A 22827-nucleotide genomic window follows, 5' to 3' on the forward strand; every position below is an offset into this window, starting at 1 on the left:
GTGGCCCGACGTTTATGTTTAGTCATACAAAAGGTATCCGGACATTGGGCTCGATTAAGTGATCTGACCTATATCAATATTTAGAGGGTCCAATTGACATCTCGTTAAGTATAGGGGCATATTGTGCAGATACCGTAATAATCTCTTATTCTGTGATGGGTGGAATTGAAGAGATTATTAACCTCAGGGACTTAATTGTCAAAGAGGGGTTATGGTCCCCAGGCCATACGATATATAAGACAACTGTAGGGCATCCCATTACCCTAATCAGTCTTGACGGCCGTCTAAATCGTATAGGTCTGGAAGACCAAAACCTAGGCGTTCATCAAGAGGCTCTCTCCAGGTTTCCAATGGATTCATCAGGTATGCTTCCGCATCTAGACTTTGATCTCGGTAATTCGACATGTGTGTTCCCGGTTTTATGTAGATTAAAATCTTACATGTGGTATCAGAGCCGATCACGTGTTGAGTTATTGGGAATTGAGAATTAGGATTTGAGTTTTTTTTTTTCTTATTCACCAAGAAAAAAAAAAGGACGATTTTTTTTTTTGTTGTACTTCATTTTTTTTTAAAAGGTGAGAGATCCTTATTTATGCCCCTATGTTCTTACGTTTTTTTTTTTCTTTTTGGAACACGTTATCTTTTGGGTATAATTAAGTTAAATTTCATGTTGAATTTGGGGGTTTTCAGTCCCGATTTCAGCATGTCAGATCAAATTTTATTGATTGTTTGGATCTGAAAAGTAATGGCATATTCTGAAAGTCTGTATTTTAAAATGGGCGGACTGAAGCGACATCTCCCCTCGGAGCTCTCTCGTGTAGGGAAACCCATTTGGAATATAAGATGGCGTGTTTGGTTTTCATGCGAACAGTGATCGGCCCCTCGGAAGGCGCTGTTTGGCCGAATTCCACACATGCACCTGCAGTATTAGATACGAGACTATCATTTGGATATCCATGTGAACATTGAGTCGGCCCCTCGGAAGACTTCTTTGTTTGACAGGATTGACGGTCTGTGTCTGATTATTGCACTGAGATACCACTTGCAGGTTGACATCGCGGTCCTTCGATAGGGTGTTAATGTTGCGCTAGTGTCTTAATGGGACTTGCCATTATTTATATTTCCCTTTATTCAGTTATTGATTGAGTGAGCTGATATATTTCCTCTGTTTGTTCTCTGATCAGCTGTTACTCCTGCTACCAATGTCAGTGCTGCACTGAACTCCATCCCTGTGCTTAACGGCACAAACTTCAGACCCTGGAAAGAGCACATTGAGATCAATCTTGCTGTCTTAGATCTGGACATGGCACTTCGGGTTGATCGCCCCGCCGCTCCTTCAGATGATAGTTCGGCTATTGTTAAACAGAACTATGAGCGGTGGGAGAGATCCAATCGCCTATGTCTGATGATCATGAAACGTGCTATTCCAGATAGTTTTCGGGGCGCTGTGTCCGATGCGGCAGACGCCAAACAGTTCTTAGCCGATATAGAGAAGCGTTTTGAGAAAAATGAAAAAGCTGAGACGAGTGCGCTTCTGGCGTCTCTTGTCTCAAAAAGGTATAGCGGCAAGGGCAACATACGTGAGTACATCATGGAAATGTCTAACATTGCTTCCAAGCTTAAGGCACTCAAGCTAGATCTCTCGGATGATCTGCTGGTGCATTTGGTTTTGATATCCCTTCCTGCACACTTCAGTCATTTTAAGGTCAGTTACAACTGTCAAAAGGAGAAATGGAGCCTCAATGAGCTCATTTCTCACCTAGTGCAGGAGGAGGACAGAATGAAGCGAGATAAGACTGAGAGTGCTCACTTGGCGTCCGCACGTAAGGACAATGCTAAGAAGAGGAAGAACATTCAGGCTGCTGCGGTTGCCCCGCAACAGAAGAAGCAGGCTCCTGTGAATCCTGATTCCTGCTACTTCTGTAAGAAGGAGGGGCATAAGAAGATTCAGTGTGCCGGATATCGTGAATGGCGCAAGAAGAAGGGTAATCTTCTCACTTTGGTTTGTTCTGAAGTTAATTTAGCTTCGGTACCTGAGAGCACTTGGTGGGTAGATTCTGGTGCTACTACTCACATTAGTGTCTCTATGCAGGGTTGCCTGAACTGGCGAGCTCCAGTTGATGCTGAAAGATTCATCTATGTGGGAGACGGCAAGTCAGTGAAGGTGGAGGCCATTGGAACCTTTAGACTGTTGTTGAGAACGGGTTCCTATCTGGACCTGAAGGAGACTTTTGTAGTACCGTCTTTTAGACGGAATTTAATTTCTGTTTCTGCATTGGACAAATTTGGTTATTCTTGTTCCTTCGGAAATTGTCAGTTTAGTCTCTTTTATGGTTCTCGTACTATTGGTACTGGTTCATTATCAGCCTATGATAGACTTTATTTATTGGATACAGTGGCCTCATTTAATGAAACCTTGTGCTTCAGTTCTCGTGGTACGAAGCGTAAATTGACTGATAAGAATTCTGCCATTTTGTGGCACAAGCGTTTGGGTCACATTTCGAAACAACGCATTCAACGGCTTGTGTCGGACGGAATCCTTGATATCCCCGATATGGCGGATCTACAGGTCTGCATTGAGTGCATTAAGGGGAAACAGACAAACATTAGGCGTTTTGATGCCAATCGGAGTACGGATGTCTTAGAACTTGTGCATACAGATATCTGTGGGCCTTTCCCTACGGCATCCTGGAATGGCCAACAGTACTTCATTTCGTTCATAGACGACTACTCTCGGTTTGGCTATTTATTTCTGATCAGTGAGAAGTCTCAGGCTCTGGACACGTTCAAGACATATAAGGCCGAAGTTGAGAACCAACTAGGAAAAAGGATTAAGGCTGTCAGGTCTGACCGTGGTGGTGAATACTACGGCAGATATGACGGATCAGGTGAACAACGTCCAGGTCCTTTCGCCAAGTTCCTAGAGGAATGTGGTATCGTCCCTCAGTATACCATGCCGGGTAATCCTACGATGAACGGCGTGGCTGAGAGACGAAACAGAACACTTAAGGACATGGTGAGGAGTATGATTAGTCATTCTATCTTACCAGATTCCCTCTGGGGCGAAGCACTTAAGACCGCAGTATATTTGCTCAACAGAGTGCCAACTAAGGCCGTTCAGAAAACCCCTTATGAACTATGGTATGGCAAGAAGCCAAATTTAAAGCATTTACACATTTGGGGTTGTCCAGCTGAGGCAAGGCCTTATAGGCCACATGAAAAGAAACTGGACTCTAGAACGGTTAGTTGTTACTTTGTTGGTTACTCTGAGAAATCTAGGGGTTTCAAGTTTTTTGATCCTACTGCCAGATCCTTCTTTGAGACGAGAAATGCCCGATTTTTTGAGGATGTTGAGTTTGAAAGGGGAGATAAGGTTAAGGATGTCGTCTTTGAAGAGGAAATAATTTCTCTTCCTTCGGTTATTGTTCCGGATCTTCCTTCGGTTATTGTTCCGGATCTTGATCCGGTGCAACAAGACGACAATGAGATACTCCCTCTTCAGCCTGAAGAGGCTATTCCAGATGAACAAATTCAACAACCTCAAGAGATAGTGCCACTTAGGAGATCCACTCGAGAGAGGAGAAGTGCGATTTCGGACGATTTCGTCGTTTATCTCCAGGAGCATGAGGAAGGCATTGGAATGACAGAGGATGACCCGGTCAACCTTTGTGAGGCCATGCAGAGCTCCGAATCTCAGAAATGGATTGATGCCATGAAGGATGAGATGAAGTCAATGGCTGACAATGACGTTTGGGATCTCGTTCCACTGCCCATTGGTGTGAAACCCATTGGTTGTAAATGGATTTTTAAGACCAAGAGGGATTCTAAGGGCAATGTGGAGAGATATAAGACTCGTCTAGTCGCTAAAGGCTTTACTCAAAAGGAAGGCATTGATTATACAGAGACTTTCTCTCCAGTTTCTTCGAAAGACTCTTTCAGGATTATTATGGCACTTGTGGCTCATTTTGATCTCGAGCTACATCAGATGGATGTAAAGACAGCGTTTCTCAATGGCGACATTGATGAGACGATTTATATGGTACAGCCAGAATACTTTGCTTCGCAAGATGCAGAGAAGATGGTGTGCAAACTTAAGAAATCCATCTATGGGCTTAAGCAGGCCTCTCGTCAGTGGTATTACAAATTTCATCAGGTCATAGTCTCATTTGGTTTCGAGGCTAATGTCGTTGATGAATGCGTGTACCACAAGTTCAGTGGGAGTAAGTTCATTTTCCTGGTTTTGTATGTCGATGATATATTGATTGCGAGTAACGATGTAGGCTTATTGCACGGAACTAAGAAATTTCTCTCGGAGAAATTCGAGATGAAGGATCTTGGTGACGCCTCTTTTGTATTAGGGATCCAGATTCACCGAGATCGCTCTCGGGGTATTCTTGGATTATCACAGAAGAGCTACATCGAGAAAGTACTGATGAGGTATGGTTTAAAGGACTGCAAACCAGGAGATACCCCTGTAGCTAAAGGAGACAAATTTAGTCTCAATCAGTGCCCCAAGAATAATTATGAGATTCAGAAGATGCAGAAGATTCCCTATGCATCGGCAGTTGGGAGTCTGATGTATGCTCAGGTATGTACGCGTCCAGATATTGCGTACATAGTAGGGATGTTGGGGAGGTACTTGAGTAACCCGGGGGTGGATCATTGGACAGCAGCCAAACGGGTCTTGAGATATCTACAGAGAACAAAGCATTTCATGCTCACTTACCGGAGATCAGATCAGTTGGAGATCATCGGGTATTCTGACTCCGATTTTGGTGGATGCCAAGACAGTCGTCGATCCACGTCAGGTTATGTTTATCTGCTGGCTGGAGGAGCTATTTCCTGGAAGAGCGCTAAGCAGAAGCTCACAGCGTCTTCGACCATGGAAGCAGAATACATAGCTTGTTTTGAGGCGTCCAATCATGGGGTATGGCTGCGGAATTTTGTCACAGGGCTGCGTATCATTTACAGCATTGAGAGACCGCTTAAGATATTCTGTGACAATAAGTCGGCAGTGATGTACTCCAACAGCAACAGGAGCTCTTCGAGGTCTAAGCACATTGACATCAAGTTCCTGGCTGTAAAAGACAGGATTCGGAGTGGCTCTTTATCTATAGAGCACATCGGTACGTCTTCCATGATTGCGGATCCGTTTACTAAACCATTATCGCCCAGGGTCTTTAACGAGCATGTTGCTCGTATGGGTGTTGTGTCACTAGATGATGTAATGGTTTAGTGGGAGATGTTACTTCGATGTATTTTAGTTGTACGTACACTTTTGAACTTCAGTTTCAGCTTTGATTTCAGTTTCAGTTTCGGTTACACTCTGGATCGAGAATTTATGGATCTCACCTTAGGAGGACCAGTTGGAAATAAGCATGTACAGATCACATTTCATGTAATTTCCATGCTGCACACCTATACTTGGTCTATGTCATTGAGTGTGTTGGTATTTGTGATTATTGAAGGTTTAGCTGTGATTAATGACAGCGAAAGCCGCTTTAGTTCTGATACTGATATGCTTGATGGACCAGACTGTTGAGATGGTTGATACAGATATGTTTTATGGAGATCTCATTTATTGTGTTCGGTTTTATCAGTCGGTCCAAGTGGGAGATTGTTAGAAATAATAATTTCATTTGGTGGCCCGACGTTTATGTTTAGTCATACAGAAGGTATCCGGACATTGGGCTCGATTAAGTGATCTGACCTATATCAATATTCAGAGGGTCCAATTGACATCTCGTTAAGTATAGGGGCATATTGTGCAGATACCGTAATAATCTCTTATTCTGTGATGGGTGGAATTGAAGAGATTATTAACCTCAGGGACTTAATTGTCAAAGAGGGGTTATGGTCCCCAGGCCATACGATATATAAGACAACTGTAGGGCATCCCATTACCCTAATCAGTCTTGACGGCCGTCTAAATCGTATAGGTCTGGAAGACCAAAACCTAGGCGTTCATCAAGAGGCTCTCTCCAGGTTTCCAATGGATTCATCAGGTATGCTTCCGCATCTTCCGCAGACTTTGATCTCGGTAATTCGACATGTGTGTTCCCGGTTTTATTTTATGTAGATTAAAATCTTACAATTTCTTATTCAGTTTACCCGAATAAGCCAATAAAAAATATGTCAAATCCCTAAATAAACCCTAACTTCACGAATCCACAACTCTCCTCAATGCTCACTCGTGATTCGCGTCCCGCTCCTCGAAGTTGCGACTCGCTCTTTAGTGCCTATGACTCCGAAGACTCATTGCCTGATCCCCTCTCTCGCTGTCGGCACCTGCCTCGATCCCCTCCCATTACCCTCGCCACTGCCAATTGTTCCCCTCCTGTCGCTCTACCAACCAAGCGTCCGTGACTTCTCGCCATGGGCTCAAGCCCTCCTCTTGTTGTTCTAGCCGTCGACTTAAGCCTCGTTTGCTCTCGTCGTCTCCTTTGCTCCAGTCGTCTTGTCGCCTCTTTTTCATTTCTCTTGAGACCCAAGTCTCTCCTCAAGTCGTAGTAGATAGCGACCACCCACGAGCCACGTGTTAAGGGCATACTATCTTGTTCAATATTTAAAGTTTGTAATCTTATCTTATACTGCACACCACTCAATTAATGTGCACTCATACATTGAATCACAAATTGTCATCAGATCTTTCTTCTTTGTAGCACTCACCAAATAGAAATTATCAAATTGATTATATTTTCTCTCTACTTTTGATTCAGTAGCTATTTTTTATGCAGTAAATCTAAAACTTGTCCATGATGTCTATGCTATCTTTTCTATGTCCACGATATTTGTTGTTGAAGTCAAGTATTTAACTATGTAGATATCCTGATAGTATCATCATGTTTTTAGTTTTAGAGTCATGGTTGAGTTTCATATTTGTCTTTTAGTTTTAGTCAATTATATTTTGAACAATGTTATCACACCTTGCAATATTTTTAAACAGTGTTCTATGTTTGTGCATTCTGTGATCAATATTTGTCTGATGTCAATGGAAGAAGATTTATCAAATATGGATGTTAATAATAGTTGTTCAATACCACAATTTGATATTTGATCCTTCAATGGGAACAAAAGCTGCTGTAGAATATAAAGGAAAGGTAATGAAGAGAAAAGCAATGAAACCAAGAAGTGAAGTATGAGATCATTTTATAAAGTTTACCAATGTTGAATCAGAGATTAAAGCCAAATGCAAATATTGTGATAAAGAATTTTTTCTGATTCATACAAGAATGGAACAACAATCATATTTCCTCATGTAAAAAACACCCTCATATTGTTGAAACAACTTAAGCATAGTTAAGTTTACAATTAGGTTCAAGAGAGGGTGAGGTGTGTTTGACTTCTTGAAAATTTGATTAAGATGCATCCAGAAAAGCATTAGCTATAATGATTATAATGGATGAACTCCCTTTCAAATTTGTAGAAAGAGAAGGATTTAAAGCATTTATGGCCATGGTATGTTCAAAGTTTTGAATTCCTTCAAGATGGACGGTTGTATGTGATTGTGTTGAATTAGATATAGTTCAAAGAGAAAAATTAAAAAATTTGTTACATGATTCAACACAAAGAGTTTCTTTAACCACTAATGCATAGATATCAATTCAAGCAATCAACTATATGTGTCTAACAACTCATTTTATTGATATAAATTAAAAGTTATAGAAAAGAATTCTCAATTTTTATCCAATTACAAGTCACAAATGTGAGGCTATTAGTTTAGCTATTGAAAAGTGCTTGAGGGGTTGGGAATTAATAGAATTTTTACTATTATAGTTGATAATATAAGTTCAAATGATATTGCTATTAATAGTTTAAAAAAAAGATGATTAATTGGGATTCCACTATTTTGAAGGAAGAATATGTTCATATGAGATGTGTAGTGTTGGTGCCCTGGTTAGTTTTAATGTGATCAACCAAGTTAGGTTAGGTCCTGTGTTGTTTTAATCCCTCTGCTAAGTGTGCAGGAACTTAGGTACGGAGAAAGTCGAGCGTAAAACGTAGTGGACGAGAAGGGTTGCGCGGGGAAGTGAGCCGACGGGCTCGGTGCAATCCGAGGGATGCGGAAGCTACGGAAGAGTACGCCGGTGGATTGAGAAGGACGTGCGCGAAGTCCAAGGGACGAGAAGCCGGGAGGAAGCACGCTCGAGGGGCAAAAGGCCGGAGTCGAGCTCGGGTGAGCCTAACTTCGGTTGGTCAGAAATCACCCAACCGAAGATTCTACAAAAAGTCAACAAAAATCAAATTGTTGACTTTGACCATTGACTTTGACTATTGACTTTGACCAGAAAGAAGACTAGGACTTCTTGAACGTGACGGTTGAAAAAAAAAGAAAAAGAAAAAAGATTTATCTTTTATTATATAAAAGATTTATCTTTTATTATATAAAAGATAAATACTTAATTTTTATTAAGGATAAATTTCTTTATCTTTTATTAAAGATAAAGTTTATCCTTATTTAATCAACGGCTATGATCAAAGTATATCTCTGATCAACAGTTAGGATTGTATCAATGGATCAACGGTCAAGAGAAAATTCATCTATGATCAATGATCCAGATGCATTCTTTTATGCTATAAATAGGCTTAGAAGTTAGAAGAAAACACAACATTGAAATTGTATTCTCTTCTAGCTTCTCTTGTGCTTCAAAGTTCTGTAAAAGGTTTTTCCGCCAGAAGGAGATTTTCATAGTCAAGCTTCAATCGCCTTGGCTTACAACTACCTAGGTTGTAACCAAGTACATCTCTGTGTATTTACCTTTTACTATTTATTTAGTTTAATTAATGTTTATTTATTTAATTGATTGCTACTAACTTTTATCCTTGTAAAGAAACGCAAGAGATTCATGTTTTATTTTCAGGGGCAATTCACCCCCCTCTTGCCGGTCCACCTCGATCCAACAAGTAGCTCATATAATCAATTTGATTGTTGTTCATGGTTTAAAAGATATAAATCAATATGTGATGAGGGTTAGAAATACGATTAAATATGTTAAGCAATCCCCCTCTAGATTAAGCAAGTTCAAAGAATGTATAAAGATTGAAAAAAATTGAAAGAAAAAACTTATTATGTTTAGATGTACCAATTAGATGGAACTCAACTTTCTTAATGTTAAATATAGCTCAAATTTTTGAAAGAGCTTTTGATAGGTTTGATGAACAAGATCCATGTTTTAAATTAGATTTTCAGTATATAGATTGACATATTAGTTTGAATGAAAATGAAGAGATGATACTTGAATCAGATGGTAAACCTAAAAGAGAATTGAATACTTTTGATGGGAAGCCAACAAGTGCAAATTGAAATAATGTTAGACTTTTTGCATCTCTACTGTAAGTTTTTTATGACCTAACATTAAAAGTTTCAGGGTTTTTGTATGTCACATTCAATACTTTTGCACATGAGATTAGTTCTATTCATACCATCTTAAAGGATTGGCAAGAAAGTGATGATCTTGATGTGTATTCGATGGAAATTAAAATGAAAAATAAATTTGACAAGTATTAAGAAGATTCCGAGAAGATGAATAAGTTACTTTATATTGCGGTGGTGCTTGATCCAAGGCATAAATTGGATTTTATAGAATTTATGTTGATTGAATTATATGGAGAGGAGAAGTTTGTACAAGAATTATAAGGAAAAAATGGAGTCTCAATGCAATATTTCAAGAGTTCCATCTATTTTAGAATCAGTTGACAATGACAATGTTTCAAAAAGATATGAGTTAAATAGATTTAAAAAGACAATCAATCTTTACGAAGTATAAGAAATAAAAGGCACAAGTTTTTGGTGATGGCAATATGTCAAAATTAGACAAGTTTCTTAACGAAATAGTTGAAAAGTATTGTGATCTTTTGACATTTTGGGATGGTGGAAGCAAAATTATCACAAATTTTCTATACTTGCTCAAATTACTTGTGATGTATTAGCTATTCCAATATCAACAGTTGTTTCTGTTGGGTTGCAAAGGTGCAAACATAGTCCCACATCTAAAACACATGGGAAAGATCATGGGTTTAAAAGGATGGAAAGTATCTCCATTGGGATGAAGCCTTTTGGGGAGAGCTCAAGAACAAAACCATGAGGGCTTAGGCCCAAAGTGGACAATATCATACTATTGTGAAGATACAGACATCCTTTTGGACCCAACAATTGGTATTAGAGCGAGACCGCTCTTCACCGGACTAACCGCCGGATGAGCCATGATCCGGATCTAACCATGTGGGTTGAACCTTAAAAACAAAGGAAGTAGGGGCTCCTGTGTTTTAATCAAGAGGACCAGACACCGGGCAGAAAGTCCTAGTAGGTCGGGTAGACCGAGGAGCATGAAGTCCTGATTGCGGCTGGGTAGGAAGTCCTAGTAGGTCGAGTAGACCGAGGGGCATGAAGTCCTGGTTGCGGCTGGGCAGGAAGTCCTAGTAGGTCGGGTAGACTGAGGGGCATGAAGTCCTGGTTGCGGCTGGGCAGGAAGTTCTAGTAGGTCGGATAGACCAAGGGGCATGAAGTCCTGGTTGCGGCTGGGCAGGAAGTCCTGGTTGCGGCTGGGCAGGAAGTCCTAGTAGGTCAGGGTGGACCGAGGGGCAGGAAGTCCTGGTGGGTCGAAGATTCAGACATCAAACGGAGACTTTCCGTTTGAGGGGGGGTCTGTGGTCCTTTGTTTGAGGGGGGGATTGTTGGGTTGCAAAGGTGCAAACATAGTCCCACATCTAAAACACATGGGAAAGATCATGGGAAAGTATCTCCATTGGGATGAGGCCTTTTGGGGAGAGCCCAAGAACAAAACCATGATGACTTAGGCCCAAAGTGGACAATATCATGCTATTGTAGAGATACAGACATCCTTTTGGACCCAACAGTTTCAGAATCCACTTTCAGTATTGATGGATGGGTACTTGATTGTTTTAGGAGTTCATTAACTTCTAGGATGGTAGAAAGTCTTATTTGTACTCAAGATTGACTTCGATTAAGTTTAAAACCACTCAACATTAAAGAAATTTTAGAGGATGTAAACAAACTTGAAAGTGATAAGTTTTTCTTTTTACGAAAAATATAATTAGATTTTTATTTATAATTTATTTATTTAACTTGCATTTTTTTGTTAGAATTCTAAAAAATTATAATGGACTCATCTTCTTCGACAACACCGGTGTATGGATGAATGACATAATAATCAATAGTATATTTAAATATTATATTTTATTTAAATTGACCTCCATACTAAGAACATGAAGCTATCTGATGATGTAATTGACTATTGCATTGAAATTTCAATATCAATTAACCTGTGTTTGATTTTCAACTAGAAATTGTACAAATATGACTAGAGAAGCAGCAGTTGTCAATTTTGATCTCAATCTCAACACCTTGTGGAACTTGAAACCAATCTCTCTAAATTTTATGATACCTAGTGTATGTGTACTCCATCCGCTAGTTTGAACATAATGAGTGGGTGTTGATTTCGGTAATTTTTTTTTGCAAATAGAAATACGATTAGACAAGATCTCTGCACTACCAATTATATAACTTCTATTTTTTATTTGACAACACGTTATATGTTTCTAATAGAGCACGTTATATGTTTCTATTTTTCATTTGAACAGCATATTATATGCAACTTCTATTTTCCATCTGAACGACACGTTATATGTTTCATCTGCAAATAGAAACTTTTTATCATTTGTTTATGGAGTTTGAATGGAGTTTTTTAACTAAATTTTTTTAAGAAAATAAAAAGAGAAAATATATTATTATAGTTCACTTTCTGAATCTTTTCCTCCTAATATTTATTCGTATTTTTTAAATAAAGGTGATTTATATAATACAGGTTGATTTGGAAAGGATTGCTAAGGACACAGACGACTATGTTGGGGTTGAAAGGCTACTCTCTAGTGTATACGTGAAAAGCTGCTCTTCAAATGATTAATTTTTTATCTTGATGTTTCTAACCAAATGATTGTCTATCAGGTTTTCTAATGATTGTATGAAGTTTCATGTATGCCTCAAACAAGTGGATATATAATGAGTTAGTGGATAACATTTATAATTCTGTCTAAAACCTTCTATGCTCATTGTCAGCACTTTTCAAGACAAACAAAATTACTGTAAGGTATTTTTTAGTTCATAGTTTTCTCTAAAATTGTCTCTTGTGAGATTGTGATTTGTGAATGAGCCATGTATAAAATTGTCTCTTGTGAGATTGTGATTTGTGAATGAGCCATGTATGTGAAATCTAAATCGGGATCTTGCTAAATCCAAGTTCTTTATACAAGTTTATGAGACTTACATAAAATTCTATTCGGTATTATTGGAAAAATAAATAGTTTTTCTTTATGGTTCTTTCAATCCTATGAGCAGGGATTTTTTTTCCATACATTTGCGTTTAGGTTTTGTATTATATTATACGCCAAGTATTATCAAATGTTAGATGGATTGCTTACACATTAAGAAGGAAAATAGGGAGGGAGTCCAAAATTTCTCATATATTGTGTGTTTATTTAGAGGGTAGCGAAAATATAAGAAAAATGAAATCATGAAGTGAATAAAAATAAAAATAATAAACTATATTCTTATTTCCACTTCATTTCATTTTTATTGTTTACTTAGATTTGAATGAACGGAGACCAAAATAATCTGATACCTTCATTTTAATTGAATTAACCTATTTATGTTGAAAAAATTGATTAATTTAGTTTTTGATCGAATTAATCAATATTTTATCGGTTCGATTTATTCGATTATTATTGAAAATTTTAGTTGGTTCGGTTTGTTCAAAAAAATTTGATTTATTCAATTTTTGATTAATTTTGGTTCAGTTTGATTTTAACCGAATACTCAACCCAACTAAGATGTGTCAGGCAAAGAGGAAGATCCTGATTGAAAGGATAATAAATAGTTTTTTAAAAAATATCTACTTTGAAAATATTTGAAAGAGACTTTTAAAACTTGTTTTAAAAATCCTTTGAAAAGGTCTTTTGAAAACCTTTGATAAAAATTATTTTGAAATCTACTATGATCTTTTAAGACATGGTTAGACTAAGTTTTGACCATAAAAAAATTTTAAATTATTATGATAATATTTTTTTGATGATTGACAAGGGGGAGAATGAAAACTTAAGTTAAATAATCTAATATTCTCTTAGATTGTTAAAACCTTGACTTACAATTTAACTTAAATCAAACATCAAAAAGAGAAAGATTGTTGGTACACTCTGTTTCCAGGGTTTCGATATTTGACAATATACCTAGGTCTGATTATTTTGATCAAGGGTTGATCCAAACATGACCTAATGTTTAGATGTGAGTGAAGTCTAGTTAGGTCAAAGTTGACCAGATGACTAGCAAAAAGTTCTAGTCAGTTGGACCGGATATAAAATCTTAGTTAGTTGAATCGGACAAGAAGTCCTAGTTAGTTGAACCAGACAAGAAGTCTTAGTTAGTTGGACTGGAAAGAAGTCCTGATCAATGAGATTAGGTAGAAGTTCTGGTTAGTGAGATTAGACCAGGAGAAGTCCTAATTGGAGACTAGGCGTAAGTCTTGGTCAATGAGATTGAGCAAGGAAAAATCCTAGTTGGAGGTTAGGTAGAAGTCCTGATTAGTGAGATTAGGCAAGTGGGAAGTCTACCAATTGACCAGCCATAACTAAAAGTTAGGCAAGGGTAAGTTCAAGCAAGTCAAGGGTGACCGGATGTTTGACAAGTGAGAAGTCTACCGAATGACTAGTTCTAACTAGAGGTTAGGTAAGGGTAAGTTTAAGCAGATCAAGGGTGATCGGATGTTTGGTAAAAAAAAATTCTGGGAGAATAATCCTCAGGCAAGCCTAGTAGGTTAGACCTACAAGGTAATACTTAGGTAAGTATAGTAGGTCAGACAGATTATAGTTAGGCTTAGATTGCTTGCTTGTTTGTTGTATGCTAATTTTGCAGGAACTAGAAATTGGAAACAAGACTGAGAAAACATGGCTGAAGTAAACAAAAACAACCGAACCATACTCGGAGTCAATGCAGGTCAAACCTGATCGAACTAGTTCCAGGTGGTCGGATCATATTCTGAGTGCCCTGAACAGTCCAGGCGCCCTAGTGAATCCTAGGCACCTGAACTAGGGCAAATCCAAGTGCCTGAATATGATTTCAGGTGCTCGGACTGTCCAGGCGTCTCGGGCTGGTCCAAGCGCCCGGACCAGGATGAAGAATCGACTTGGATAAAGATCGACAGAGGTGAATCAGATTAAATCGGTTTGGGGCATTCAGAAAGGGATCCGGGCGCTTGAAAGAGTCTTTATAAGGCATATAGGTGCAAGATCAAAGAACAACGAATTTACTACTACTCTCTCATCCTAGGGGGTTGTTGAACGTGATCGAAGCTCTACTTGTGCAATCGGGGAAGTTCAAGAAGGGGTGTGCTGTGCTCAAGACTTTCAAATCGGTCTGACTCGAGCATTTGCTTATTTTGTCTTACCACTTTATGCTTTACACTTTCTATTATATTTTGACTGTAAGACGAATTTTTTTGTCTCCGTAAAAAGTTCTGGAAAGGAGACTACTGATAGATAGACGCCTCTCGTATATAAGTCTTGGATGTACTAACCCTGAAGAATTGAAAACCAAATAAATTCGTAGGTCTTATGTGCTGTGTTTTTAATACTGCTGTAAATTTTCTATGATAATAAGTCGAACGAATGAATAAGATTCATCCTCTCTCTTATACACATGGATCCTACACAACTATGAACTATAGTGGTTACAAACATAATTTATTTATGTTGATTAAAATTGAATTCTTTAAACATGTATGAATCCCTAGTTATTATAATAATATAAAAAATTTTGAACCTTTTGACAAATAAAATACACTTACCCAGCATGGTACGTCCTTTTATAATAAATAAAAAAGAAATGTAAAGTAAGTCAATAAATTTCTATAATCAACAAATATAATAAATATATAACTTAGACATTACGCCAGGGGAATACTTCTAACCAATAAACTCTTATCTACACTTCGAGAGTTTCAATTATTGGGCGATTTTCTTGTTCGATTTGGAATTTATCAATCATCCTTCACTTTCGTTTATCTATTTATTTATATATAACACGTGGAATGCTTTGGACCACTAAACTCTTTTCCATACACGTGGAACATTAACACATATCACAAGCATTTAGGCCATCTACAACGCGCGTTCATCGCGCGTACAATGACATCTCTTGGGTGACATGAAGGAGAGAGTCACAAGAACACGTTCAATGTTTTGAACGCGTTCATATGACAGTGGGCCCATCATATTATTTTTTATATTTTTTTAATGTTATTAACGCTCAAAAAGTCTCTAGATCTTGTTAGATTCTTTTGATGTTCTCCGTACACGTGGAACACCAAACACATCGCAACCGCAAATTTGTTAGATACCGAATTTATTAATCATCCTCGACACCCCTGCAAATTTGATTTCATCAACATCGATGCAACTTCCTCACAACCTCCAGCAACTGCCGTATCTGACACTTTTCAGTTGCCGCACAAACAGAGGCATGGGGAGCCTGCCTTTGTTGCAACACAAGTTAACACTGAATTAAATTGGTTAAGGCATGACAATGACCAATTATCATACAGTATGGATCTCCAACTATTTTGAGTGGACCGTGAATCTTCTCACTCCCACTAACAAAAATTATTAAGCATCAAACTTTCGGTGTTAGCCAAATGATCGCTCTCTATGCCCATCACATTCTTAAGCTAATTCGTTAGCATATGAAATTGTAATGAAATCTATACAAGACACCTTGCTGCAGTATTTTCTTCTCTAAACATGGCAGAAATTTATGAACATAATCAGATCTCCACACTATTGCTAATTGGTTGCCATCCATCATCTGCTAAGATTTTGACACAAACCATATCACTCTTAGTTGTGTGTTAAATATATGCAAGAGAATGAAAACAAATCAACTATGTCAAATAGTAGTAAAAGCAACAGTAGTTTGTGTTATTTCCACTGCTGACTCATGTAAATAATCACATTAAAGATAAAAGTAAAAAACAAAACAACAGTTTAAAGTCACTCAATCAGTTGATTTCCAATAATCACATTAAAGACAAATGTAAACACACAACAACAGTTTATCGATTCAACCAAAGCCCTGCAACTTGGGAATCATCACATATTTTGGACCATTTTACTAGCAATCTGAAAAAAAAACATAAACAAAGCTGTGAATAATCATGATAACATGGCAACAATGGGATTACTTCAATGTGTGTAGCCTTTTATCAAGATAAGGACTACAAACTGCCTAAAACCTAACAAGACTAGCAGCAAGAAGTAATGTCTTCAGATAGACAGCAGCTTGTTGTCCACTGTGAACTTCATGGGGAAATCCATGAAATTTTTTAATATTTTCGGTAGGAGATATCCATGATCATACCCATAGAGATGCAGAAAACAAATCAAGGATGCCCAGTAGTAGGAAAAGCACTAAGACATGTGTCCATAAATTTATTGAGCTCACCAAACCCCTAAAAGCTGTGATTTGTCACATTCAATGGGTCATTTTATTGACGACCAACCTAAAAAATAAAACTTGCAGCATTGTGATTCGTGGTAGCAAGCTAAAAATGACAGTACTTCAATGCATACAGCTTTGACATGAAAATTACTACAACCTGGCTAAAACCAAACAAGGATAGCAATTACCAGAGCACCAACAAGAAATGACAATGCCTTAAGATAGACATTAGCTTGTTGGCCATTGTGAACTTCCCGGGGAAATCCATGAGCATGATGCCCCCCATGGAATGCTTGACCATGACCATACCCGTAGGGAAATCCATTACCAGGGCCATAAGTGGCAGTTGCAGCAGGGAACCCATGAACTTGAAAGCTAAGAAGTGGGAACAAGCCACCAATGGCAGCAGAGAATGTGTAGTTCCCACCAGGAGTTGCTTTAGACCGTGGATCCGTAGAATTCTTCCCCCGGCCATAGAGCGGAACCAACTTCTCTTCTTCAACAATGGTCTTGCAGACAGGGCATTCAGATGATTGAGCATGACCATGGAGCCATTTGTAAAGGCAGGGCCGGCAGAAGAGGTGACCACAGAGGGTCACCACAGGATCCTGAGCCAGTTCGAAGCAGATGTTGCATTCAAAGACAAAGCTACCTGCATCACTATTGCCACTGTTCCCGCTGAAAGCAGAGTTAGAGTTTTGCGGATCCTTGCTGGAAGAAGCCGACTCCCCAATTCCACTTGCCATCAACGAAGCCACAAAACCAAAACTTGCAAAAGGAGAAAGAAAAACAAATAATCAAAGAGAAGGAATAAACATAACCGCAGATATGAAATTTATAGAACTAATTATTCCTTTAAATGACCCGATTATTCAACATTACATTCAGAAAATCAACCGATTTCGCATGAATCAAAGTCTAATGTTGGGATCAAACAATTGGACCATCGAACAACCAAACCCTAGAAAATACTCACGAACATGGAATCAGAATCCAACGAGTTACTTTTACAAAATCATAATTCCACAATGATTATAGTTGTATCTCCTTTGTTCTAAGATTAAAACAAAACAAGACAAACGATCAGGAACTCAAACGAGGGCAAAGACGGGACTTTGACCGACCAAAAACTAGGCACAAAATCGCAAACGACAACCTAATCGCTAACAAAAGGGAAGCCGATGAGTACCTGAAACCGAAACCGAGTCTTCGAGAAACCGAAACCGAGTCTTCGAGGGACGACGAGATCTTCGAACTGCTGCAAATCGAGGAAGGAAATGAAGAGGAAATAGATTTCTAATGGGGACGAACCTTCCGGATGCTTTCTATCTTCGCGACACTATTGGATTCTATTTTCCCAACGGGTTCGGATTTAAACCCGTTAGATTAATTTCGGGGAAAAATATGATTGTTTTCCTATTCTTCAAAACGAACCTTCAAAATTTGAAAAACTGATTCTTTAATTTAATCAATGTTAGGGGGGAGTTAGGGAAATATACACTGAAATTGTAGATCTACTATAAAAAAACATGTAGAGACATTCACATTCAAACAAAATCATTAAGAGAGTTATGCTGAAAGAGAAAGGAAGTAAAAAATTTAAAAAAAAAATGATAAATTCACACCATTGACTTTAATGTTTTTAAGCTATAAAATTAAATTAATTTTAATTTCTACTAAGCAGCTCAATCCCGTTAAACAAAAAATAACAGCTTATCTTTTAAAATAACAGCCAAACTGCAAATCCAAAAACGTGATAGAACAGATTTCTTATTTTTCCTCTTTACTTCAGTGACTGTATCCAGCCTTGGACATGGAAGGTAATCAGGTGGTGGATGAACAGTTTCAGCCTTGGACATGGACACATTTCCAGTCAACAAGCTGCTACTGGTTGCAGATTGCTCCCTTAGAGAGTGAAGTAATTAGGTGGTGGATGAATAATTGGAGTCTTGGACATGGACACATTTCCAGTCAACAAGCTACTGGCCGCTGTCTCCTGGGTTTCGAATGGTTGGATCTCAGCAATCCTCTCCGGGACTACTCTCCCGCTGTCTTCGACCCTAGCCAACACCTCGAAGTGCATGATTGATTTCTCCGGCTTTGTTTTCCATGTAGGGAACATGGACCAATCCACCTCTCCGCCGACGAGGTTCTTCTCTACCGTGAATCCCATCTTCATATAGGTTTGAGCAGATATTTGTGCCTTAACAAGCCGAAAAGAACCTTCTTCTGATCCCTTCTTCCCCAATACCGATGCCAATAATTCCTCGAATCCAACAAGGTTTGGATCCGAGCCATCAAACGAAGTCAAAGGCCACAGAGTGGCCGTGTGCGATCCATCCATTTCATCAGAAGGTACTGGGGCAGATCGAGAAGAAAGCTCGATGAGTCCAGGTGCTAGACGCTTCAGCTTCAGCTTGTCGTTGGGATGCGTTGAAGGAGACGAGGTCAGTGAGGTTGGACCAACAATGCGGAGCGAGAGAAGGGGTTTCTCATTGGTGCGTGAAGCATCGCGAAGGGCTTTCGCAATGTTCAAGAGGCCAGATGCCACACGACGGTTTTTCGGGTGGCTGCGGTTGAGGGGGAGAGGGAGATCAATCGAGTGACGAAGACTAATGGACTTGGCACCCTTCACCGTCACCACCGCGCCATCAGATAGAATGACCTTCTTCAACGCACCAGCTTCAACATCATGCTGCACCAAGGTGAACAAGCATTTCAAAAACACAAGGGCATTTACATCGAGCTTGGTTTTTAGGGTAAAAATTCTTGCTACCAAAACAGATGTTATCACGAACACAATGAAACTAAATTTGTACGAGATTTACATAGGAAAACTCAATTACCGGCAAGGAGAGTCTCATGTCGTCCCCATCTTGAATCCACAGCTCCATCGGGCCAGAGATCTGAAACGGTAGTAACGCCGGCGAAGTCCCAGCACCCGGCTTCCTCCCGACCTCAGCCAGCCCTGTCTCCTCCTCGGACGCCGCATTGAAGATTGAGAGGTCGACGAAATCCCAACGGCTCACGTCCTCCAACAACTTGATCGGAATCACTCGATTCTCCACCTCGATGTCGAATTCATACGCCACAGCCTGACCCACCAGTGCGTCCCTCGGGTCGAACCCGGACACCTTGAGGCCCTCCGAGTGGAACCCTAACCCCTTCACGACGGCATCCCTCAATTCCTATACCGAGATTGTAGCATGCTCAAAACGAAAGCCACGTTCAAGAGAAAAATGTCAAATTGAAGCGAGCAACGGGGATCGGTTACCGAGATCGCCTTCGGCGCAGCTGAAGCGAAGGTTTCCGACGAGGTAGCAGCATTCGCGACTCCGACGACGAGAAGGAAGAGCACACATGCGTGCATCATCGAATCAATTGCCACGATCGAGAATCGCTGCCTCCTTTCTCCGAGGAAAAAGAGTCGAAATTTAGATTTGTTTAAATCGAATGGGATGTTCGGGAAGCGTCAAAAGTGGGCGGCGATGTTTCTGGAACATCGGTTTGTTAAATATTCAGTCGTAACGATACCCACAAAAATACACAGTTTTAATTAGAGGAAATGTGGGACCCAAGAATTGCGGCATCTGATGTCCATTACATGATCACTGGTGGATCTCTTCCATTATTGTACTCTGAAAATTTACTACTTGAGATTATTTATCATTTGCCACTTATCACGAATAATTTTGAGTCATATTTATCCATTATAATTTAATTTGAAAAAGAAAATTTTAATTTTTTTCCTATTTATTCGATTATTATAGGATCAAAAAAATTTCCTACAAATGCTCAAAGGCAATATGTAAAATTATCATCATCATTCATAGTTCGCAATTTGTTATTAGACAATTAATGATTAAAAAACTTGTATTTCTTCCTTCATTCTATTCCTCTTATTTGTTGCTCAATAATGGTGCTGGAGTTGTGCTCACTCTCCTACTTGTTTATTAAAATGCCAAGCTACAACTCGAAGATTTGTGATACACCCAAAAGAAGGAAGAGGAATACGGTAGGGTAAATATAACCATCGCTTAGAAATATTAAATAATATAAATAAACATTTCTGGATAAACAACAAAGCGCCTGTAGCTCAGTGGATAGAGCGTCTGTTTCCTAAGCAGAAAGTCGTAGGTTCGACCCCTACCTGGCGCGTTTTTTAATTCTTTTATGAAATGTGGAATGAACTACAATTTTGAGTAAATATATATTTTTTTAACGTTTCAGAATTTGATTTTGTAACTATTTGGTTTTTGTCAATGAGGCACGATGGGACTTGTACATTTAGAGTTTAATTTATTAAAAAAATAACCCTTTCAATACTCTAATTCATTACTTATGGATTTTTAAATCATCAAATATAATTTATAGACATAGTCAAATTGATACTTAGATAATATATCACTATATAAAAATAAAAATCAAATTCTTGAAGAATAATCTTTTAGAGAATAAAATTCTTTTTCTGTAAAAAAATTTTATTCTCTAAAAAAAAATTTCTTCTCACTTGAAAAGGTTATTTAATTATCATGATTTATCTGCATTTAAATCATTATGAGATTGACATTGAAGAACACTTGAATATTATCACTTTTTACTACATGAGTGGTCAAGTATAATCTATTCAACTTAAATATATCAAGTTAATAATAGTAATTTAATAATACAAAGTCACAATCTTTATAAGTTTAATGTATACTTTATTAAATTTACATGTACTAATTGTACATATTAGAAATGTTAGACGCACATATCTTAAACTTTTACTTAATGCATTAAAAAAAATATGATTAGATTCTATCACTTAAAAGCATTATTACACCAATATTGCCTAACATCTAAACTTATTCATTAATACCAAACACCCTTTAACATTTATATTTTAATATCAAAATCCATGATTAAAAAGACCTATTTTACTTTTCTAAAATATCATTAAATCAATTGGAGAGGAGGCATTTTATTTTCATTTTAATAAAATTTTAAAGGTACTTTAAAAACATTAACTCTAATGAATTGCCAAAATTACCCTCATATCACGTGATCAACATGCTAACAGAAATTAGAAAGTCACGGGAACGTGGTATTAAAACCAGAGAACTATTTTTATTTTATAAAGTACAATGGGTAAAATATAATACCTTAAACTACAAGGGGCAAAATAAAAAAGTTATGAAAATGTGGGTAAAAATGGAATTTAAGACGAAATATCAATAATCGCTGGTCGGAATGGTCGGGTTCGTTTCCGACCCTGGTAGATAGACAAATCGTGACCTGGTCGGATTCGAGGTGAGGAGAGCCGGCGATGGCCGGCGTCGTCCCTCGTCTCTGCGATCTCATCCGCGTCTCTCTACGTCCCTACCTGGTTTGCAATCCGATCTCCCGTTCTGTTCAACATCCTCTTCTTCATCCCTTCACGCTCTTGATCTAACCTTCGACGAACTTTCCGCGCAGGAGTCAAAGCCCTTCGTGCTGACCAAGGAGTCCGAGAAGGATCTCCTGCTCTCTCTTTCTCGCGTAACTCTTCCATTCTTCATTGATTTGTTCTAGTATGAATCCAATCTCTGCCAAGCACTCGATTGACGATTGGTCTAACTTTTTAGGTTCACAAGGCAATCCAGCGATGGAATGATGAATCCGAATTCGAAGGAAATCCGGTAATACTGCACTTCCATTTGAATGTTTCCTTTTTTTTTTTTTTTTTTTTTTGCATTCTCTGTTTCGTATTGCTACTTACGGCTCTCGTGTTTAATCTCAGTGGATAGTTTAGCAGTCTAGTTAATGGTTTTACCTGATTTATAGCGGTCTTTGGTCTATAGCTGTTATGTACGTAGCTAAGGTCAATGGCATACACCTTGTGCTCAAAGTAAAAGCAAAGAGAAAAAAAATCAATGTTCGTGGTCTCACTCAATTGTGGAAGCAATTTGTTTCTTGACTGAGCCACTTGGATGCCCTATTAGATCAACGGAGAATAATGTTGGATCGAGATCGCGCTAGAGGGGGGTGAATAGCGCTCGTGGCTTTCACTTGATTTGTAATCGAAAAACTTACAGCGGAATAAAAACAAAACACGACACAGAAACACCAAGATTTACTTGGTTCGGAGCCTTGAGCGACTCCTACTCCAAGGCCCGCGATCGTTGATCGCTTTCGATGGGCAACAACTATAATATCGAAAAATCTTTATACAAGAAATATTTTAATTCAAATGCTATAATAGAATTATACCAATAATTAAGAAATAAAGAACGTTGATGGTCTTTGAGGCAGTACGTTGGAGAAGCAAGGAAGCACAATCTTGTTCACGATTCTTTGTTGTT

The 22827-nt window shown here is 38.5% G+C and overlaps 2 protein-coding genes, 1 long non-coding RNA gene and 1 other non-coding gene across 8 annotated transcripts; 2 read left to right on the forward strand and 2 right to left on the reverse strand.

Moving 5' to 3' along the window:
- Window positions 1-15656: 15656 nt before the first annotated feature.
- On the reverse strand, window positions 15657-17786 carry LOC141816376 (uncharacterized). 5 transcript variants are annotated; one of them, XM_074704163.1, is made up of 3 exons: window positions 17694-17786; window positions 16693-17272; window positions 15657-15871 (listed from the first exon to the last, which is right to left on the reverse strand). In XM_074704163.1, exons 2-3 carry the CDS (start codon window positions 17248-17250, stop codon window positions 15743-15745), a joined length of 687 nt encoding a protein of 228 aa, XP_074560264.1. In that variant the 5' UTR covers window positions 17251-17272; window positions 17694-17786; the 3' UTR covers window positions 15657-15742. The 5 variants fall into 5 exon arrangements, with proteins under 5 accessions (XP_074560264.1, XP_074560263.1, XP_074560265.1 ...); XM_074704162.1 differs by having other exon boundaries at window positions 15657-15874; XM_074704164.1 differs by lacking the exon at window positions 15657-15871 and adding an exon at window positions 16050-16185.
- Window positions 17787-18198: 412 nt separating this feature from the next.
- Window positions 18199-19941, reverse strand: LOC141816378 (protein TUNICAMYCIN INDUCED 1). Its single transcript, XM_074704168.1, has 3 exons — window positions 19779-19941; window positions 19351-19692; window positions 18199-19199 (listed from the first exon to the last, which is right to left on the reverse strand). Exons 1-3 carry the CDS (start codon window positions 19875-19877, stop codon window positions 18411-18413), a joined length of 1230 nt encoding a protein of 409 aa, XP_074560269.1. The 5' UTR covers window positions 19878-19941; the 3' UTR covers window positions 18199-18410.
- A 648-nt stretch (window positions 19942-20589) lies between these two features.
- TRNAR-CCU (transfer RNA arginine (anticodon CCU)) lies at window positions 20590-20662 on the forward strand. Its single transcript has one exon. It is a non-coding gene; the product is annotated as a tRNA-Arg (tRNA).
- A 1076-nt stretch (window positions 20663-21738) lies between these two features.
- LOC141816377 (uncharacterized) lies at window positions 21739-22168 on the forward strand. The gene is made up of 3 exons (XR_012600686.1): window positions 21739-21872; window positions 21962-22024; window positions 22111-22168. It is a non-coding gene; the product is annotated as an uncharacterized LOC141816377 (long non-coding RNA).
- Window positions 22169-22827: the final 659 nt, after the last annotated feature.

This window comes from Curcuma longa, unplaced genomic scaffold (genome assembly GCF_044706935.1).
Source record: "Curcuma longa cultivar G26 ecotype Majalengka, Jawa Barat unplaced genomic scaffold, ITB_CL_G26_1.1 contig_16320, whole genome shotgun sequence".
Taxonomy (NCBI): domain Eukaryota; kingdom Viridiplantae; phylum Streptophyta; class Magnoliopsida; order Zingiberales; family Zingiberaceae; genus Curcuma; species Curcuma longa.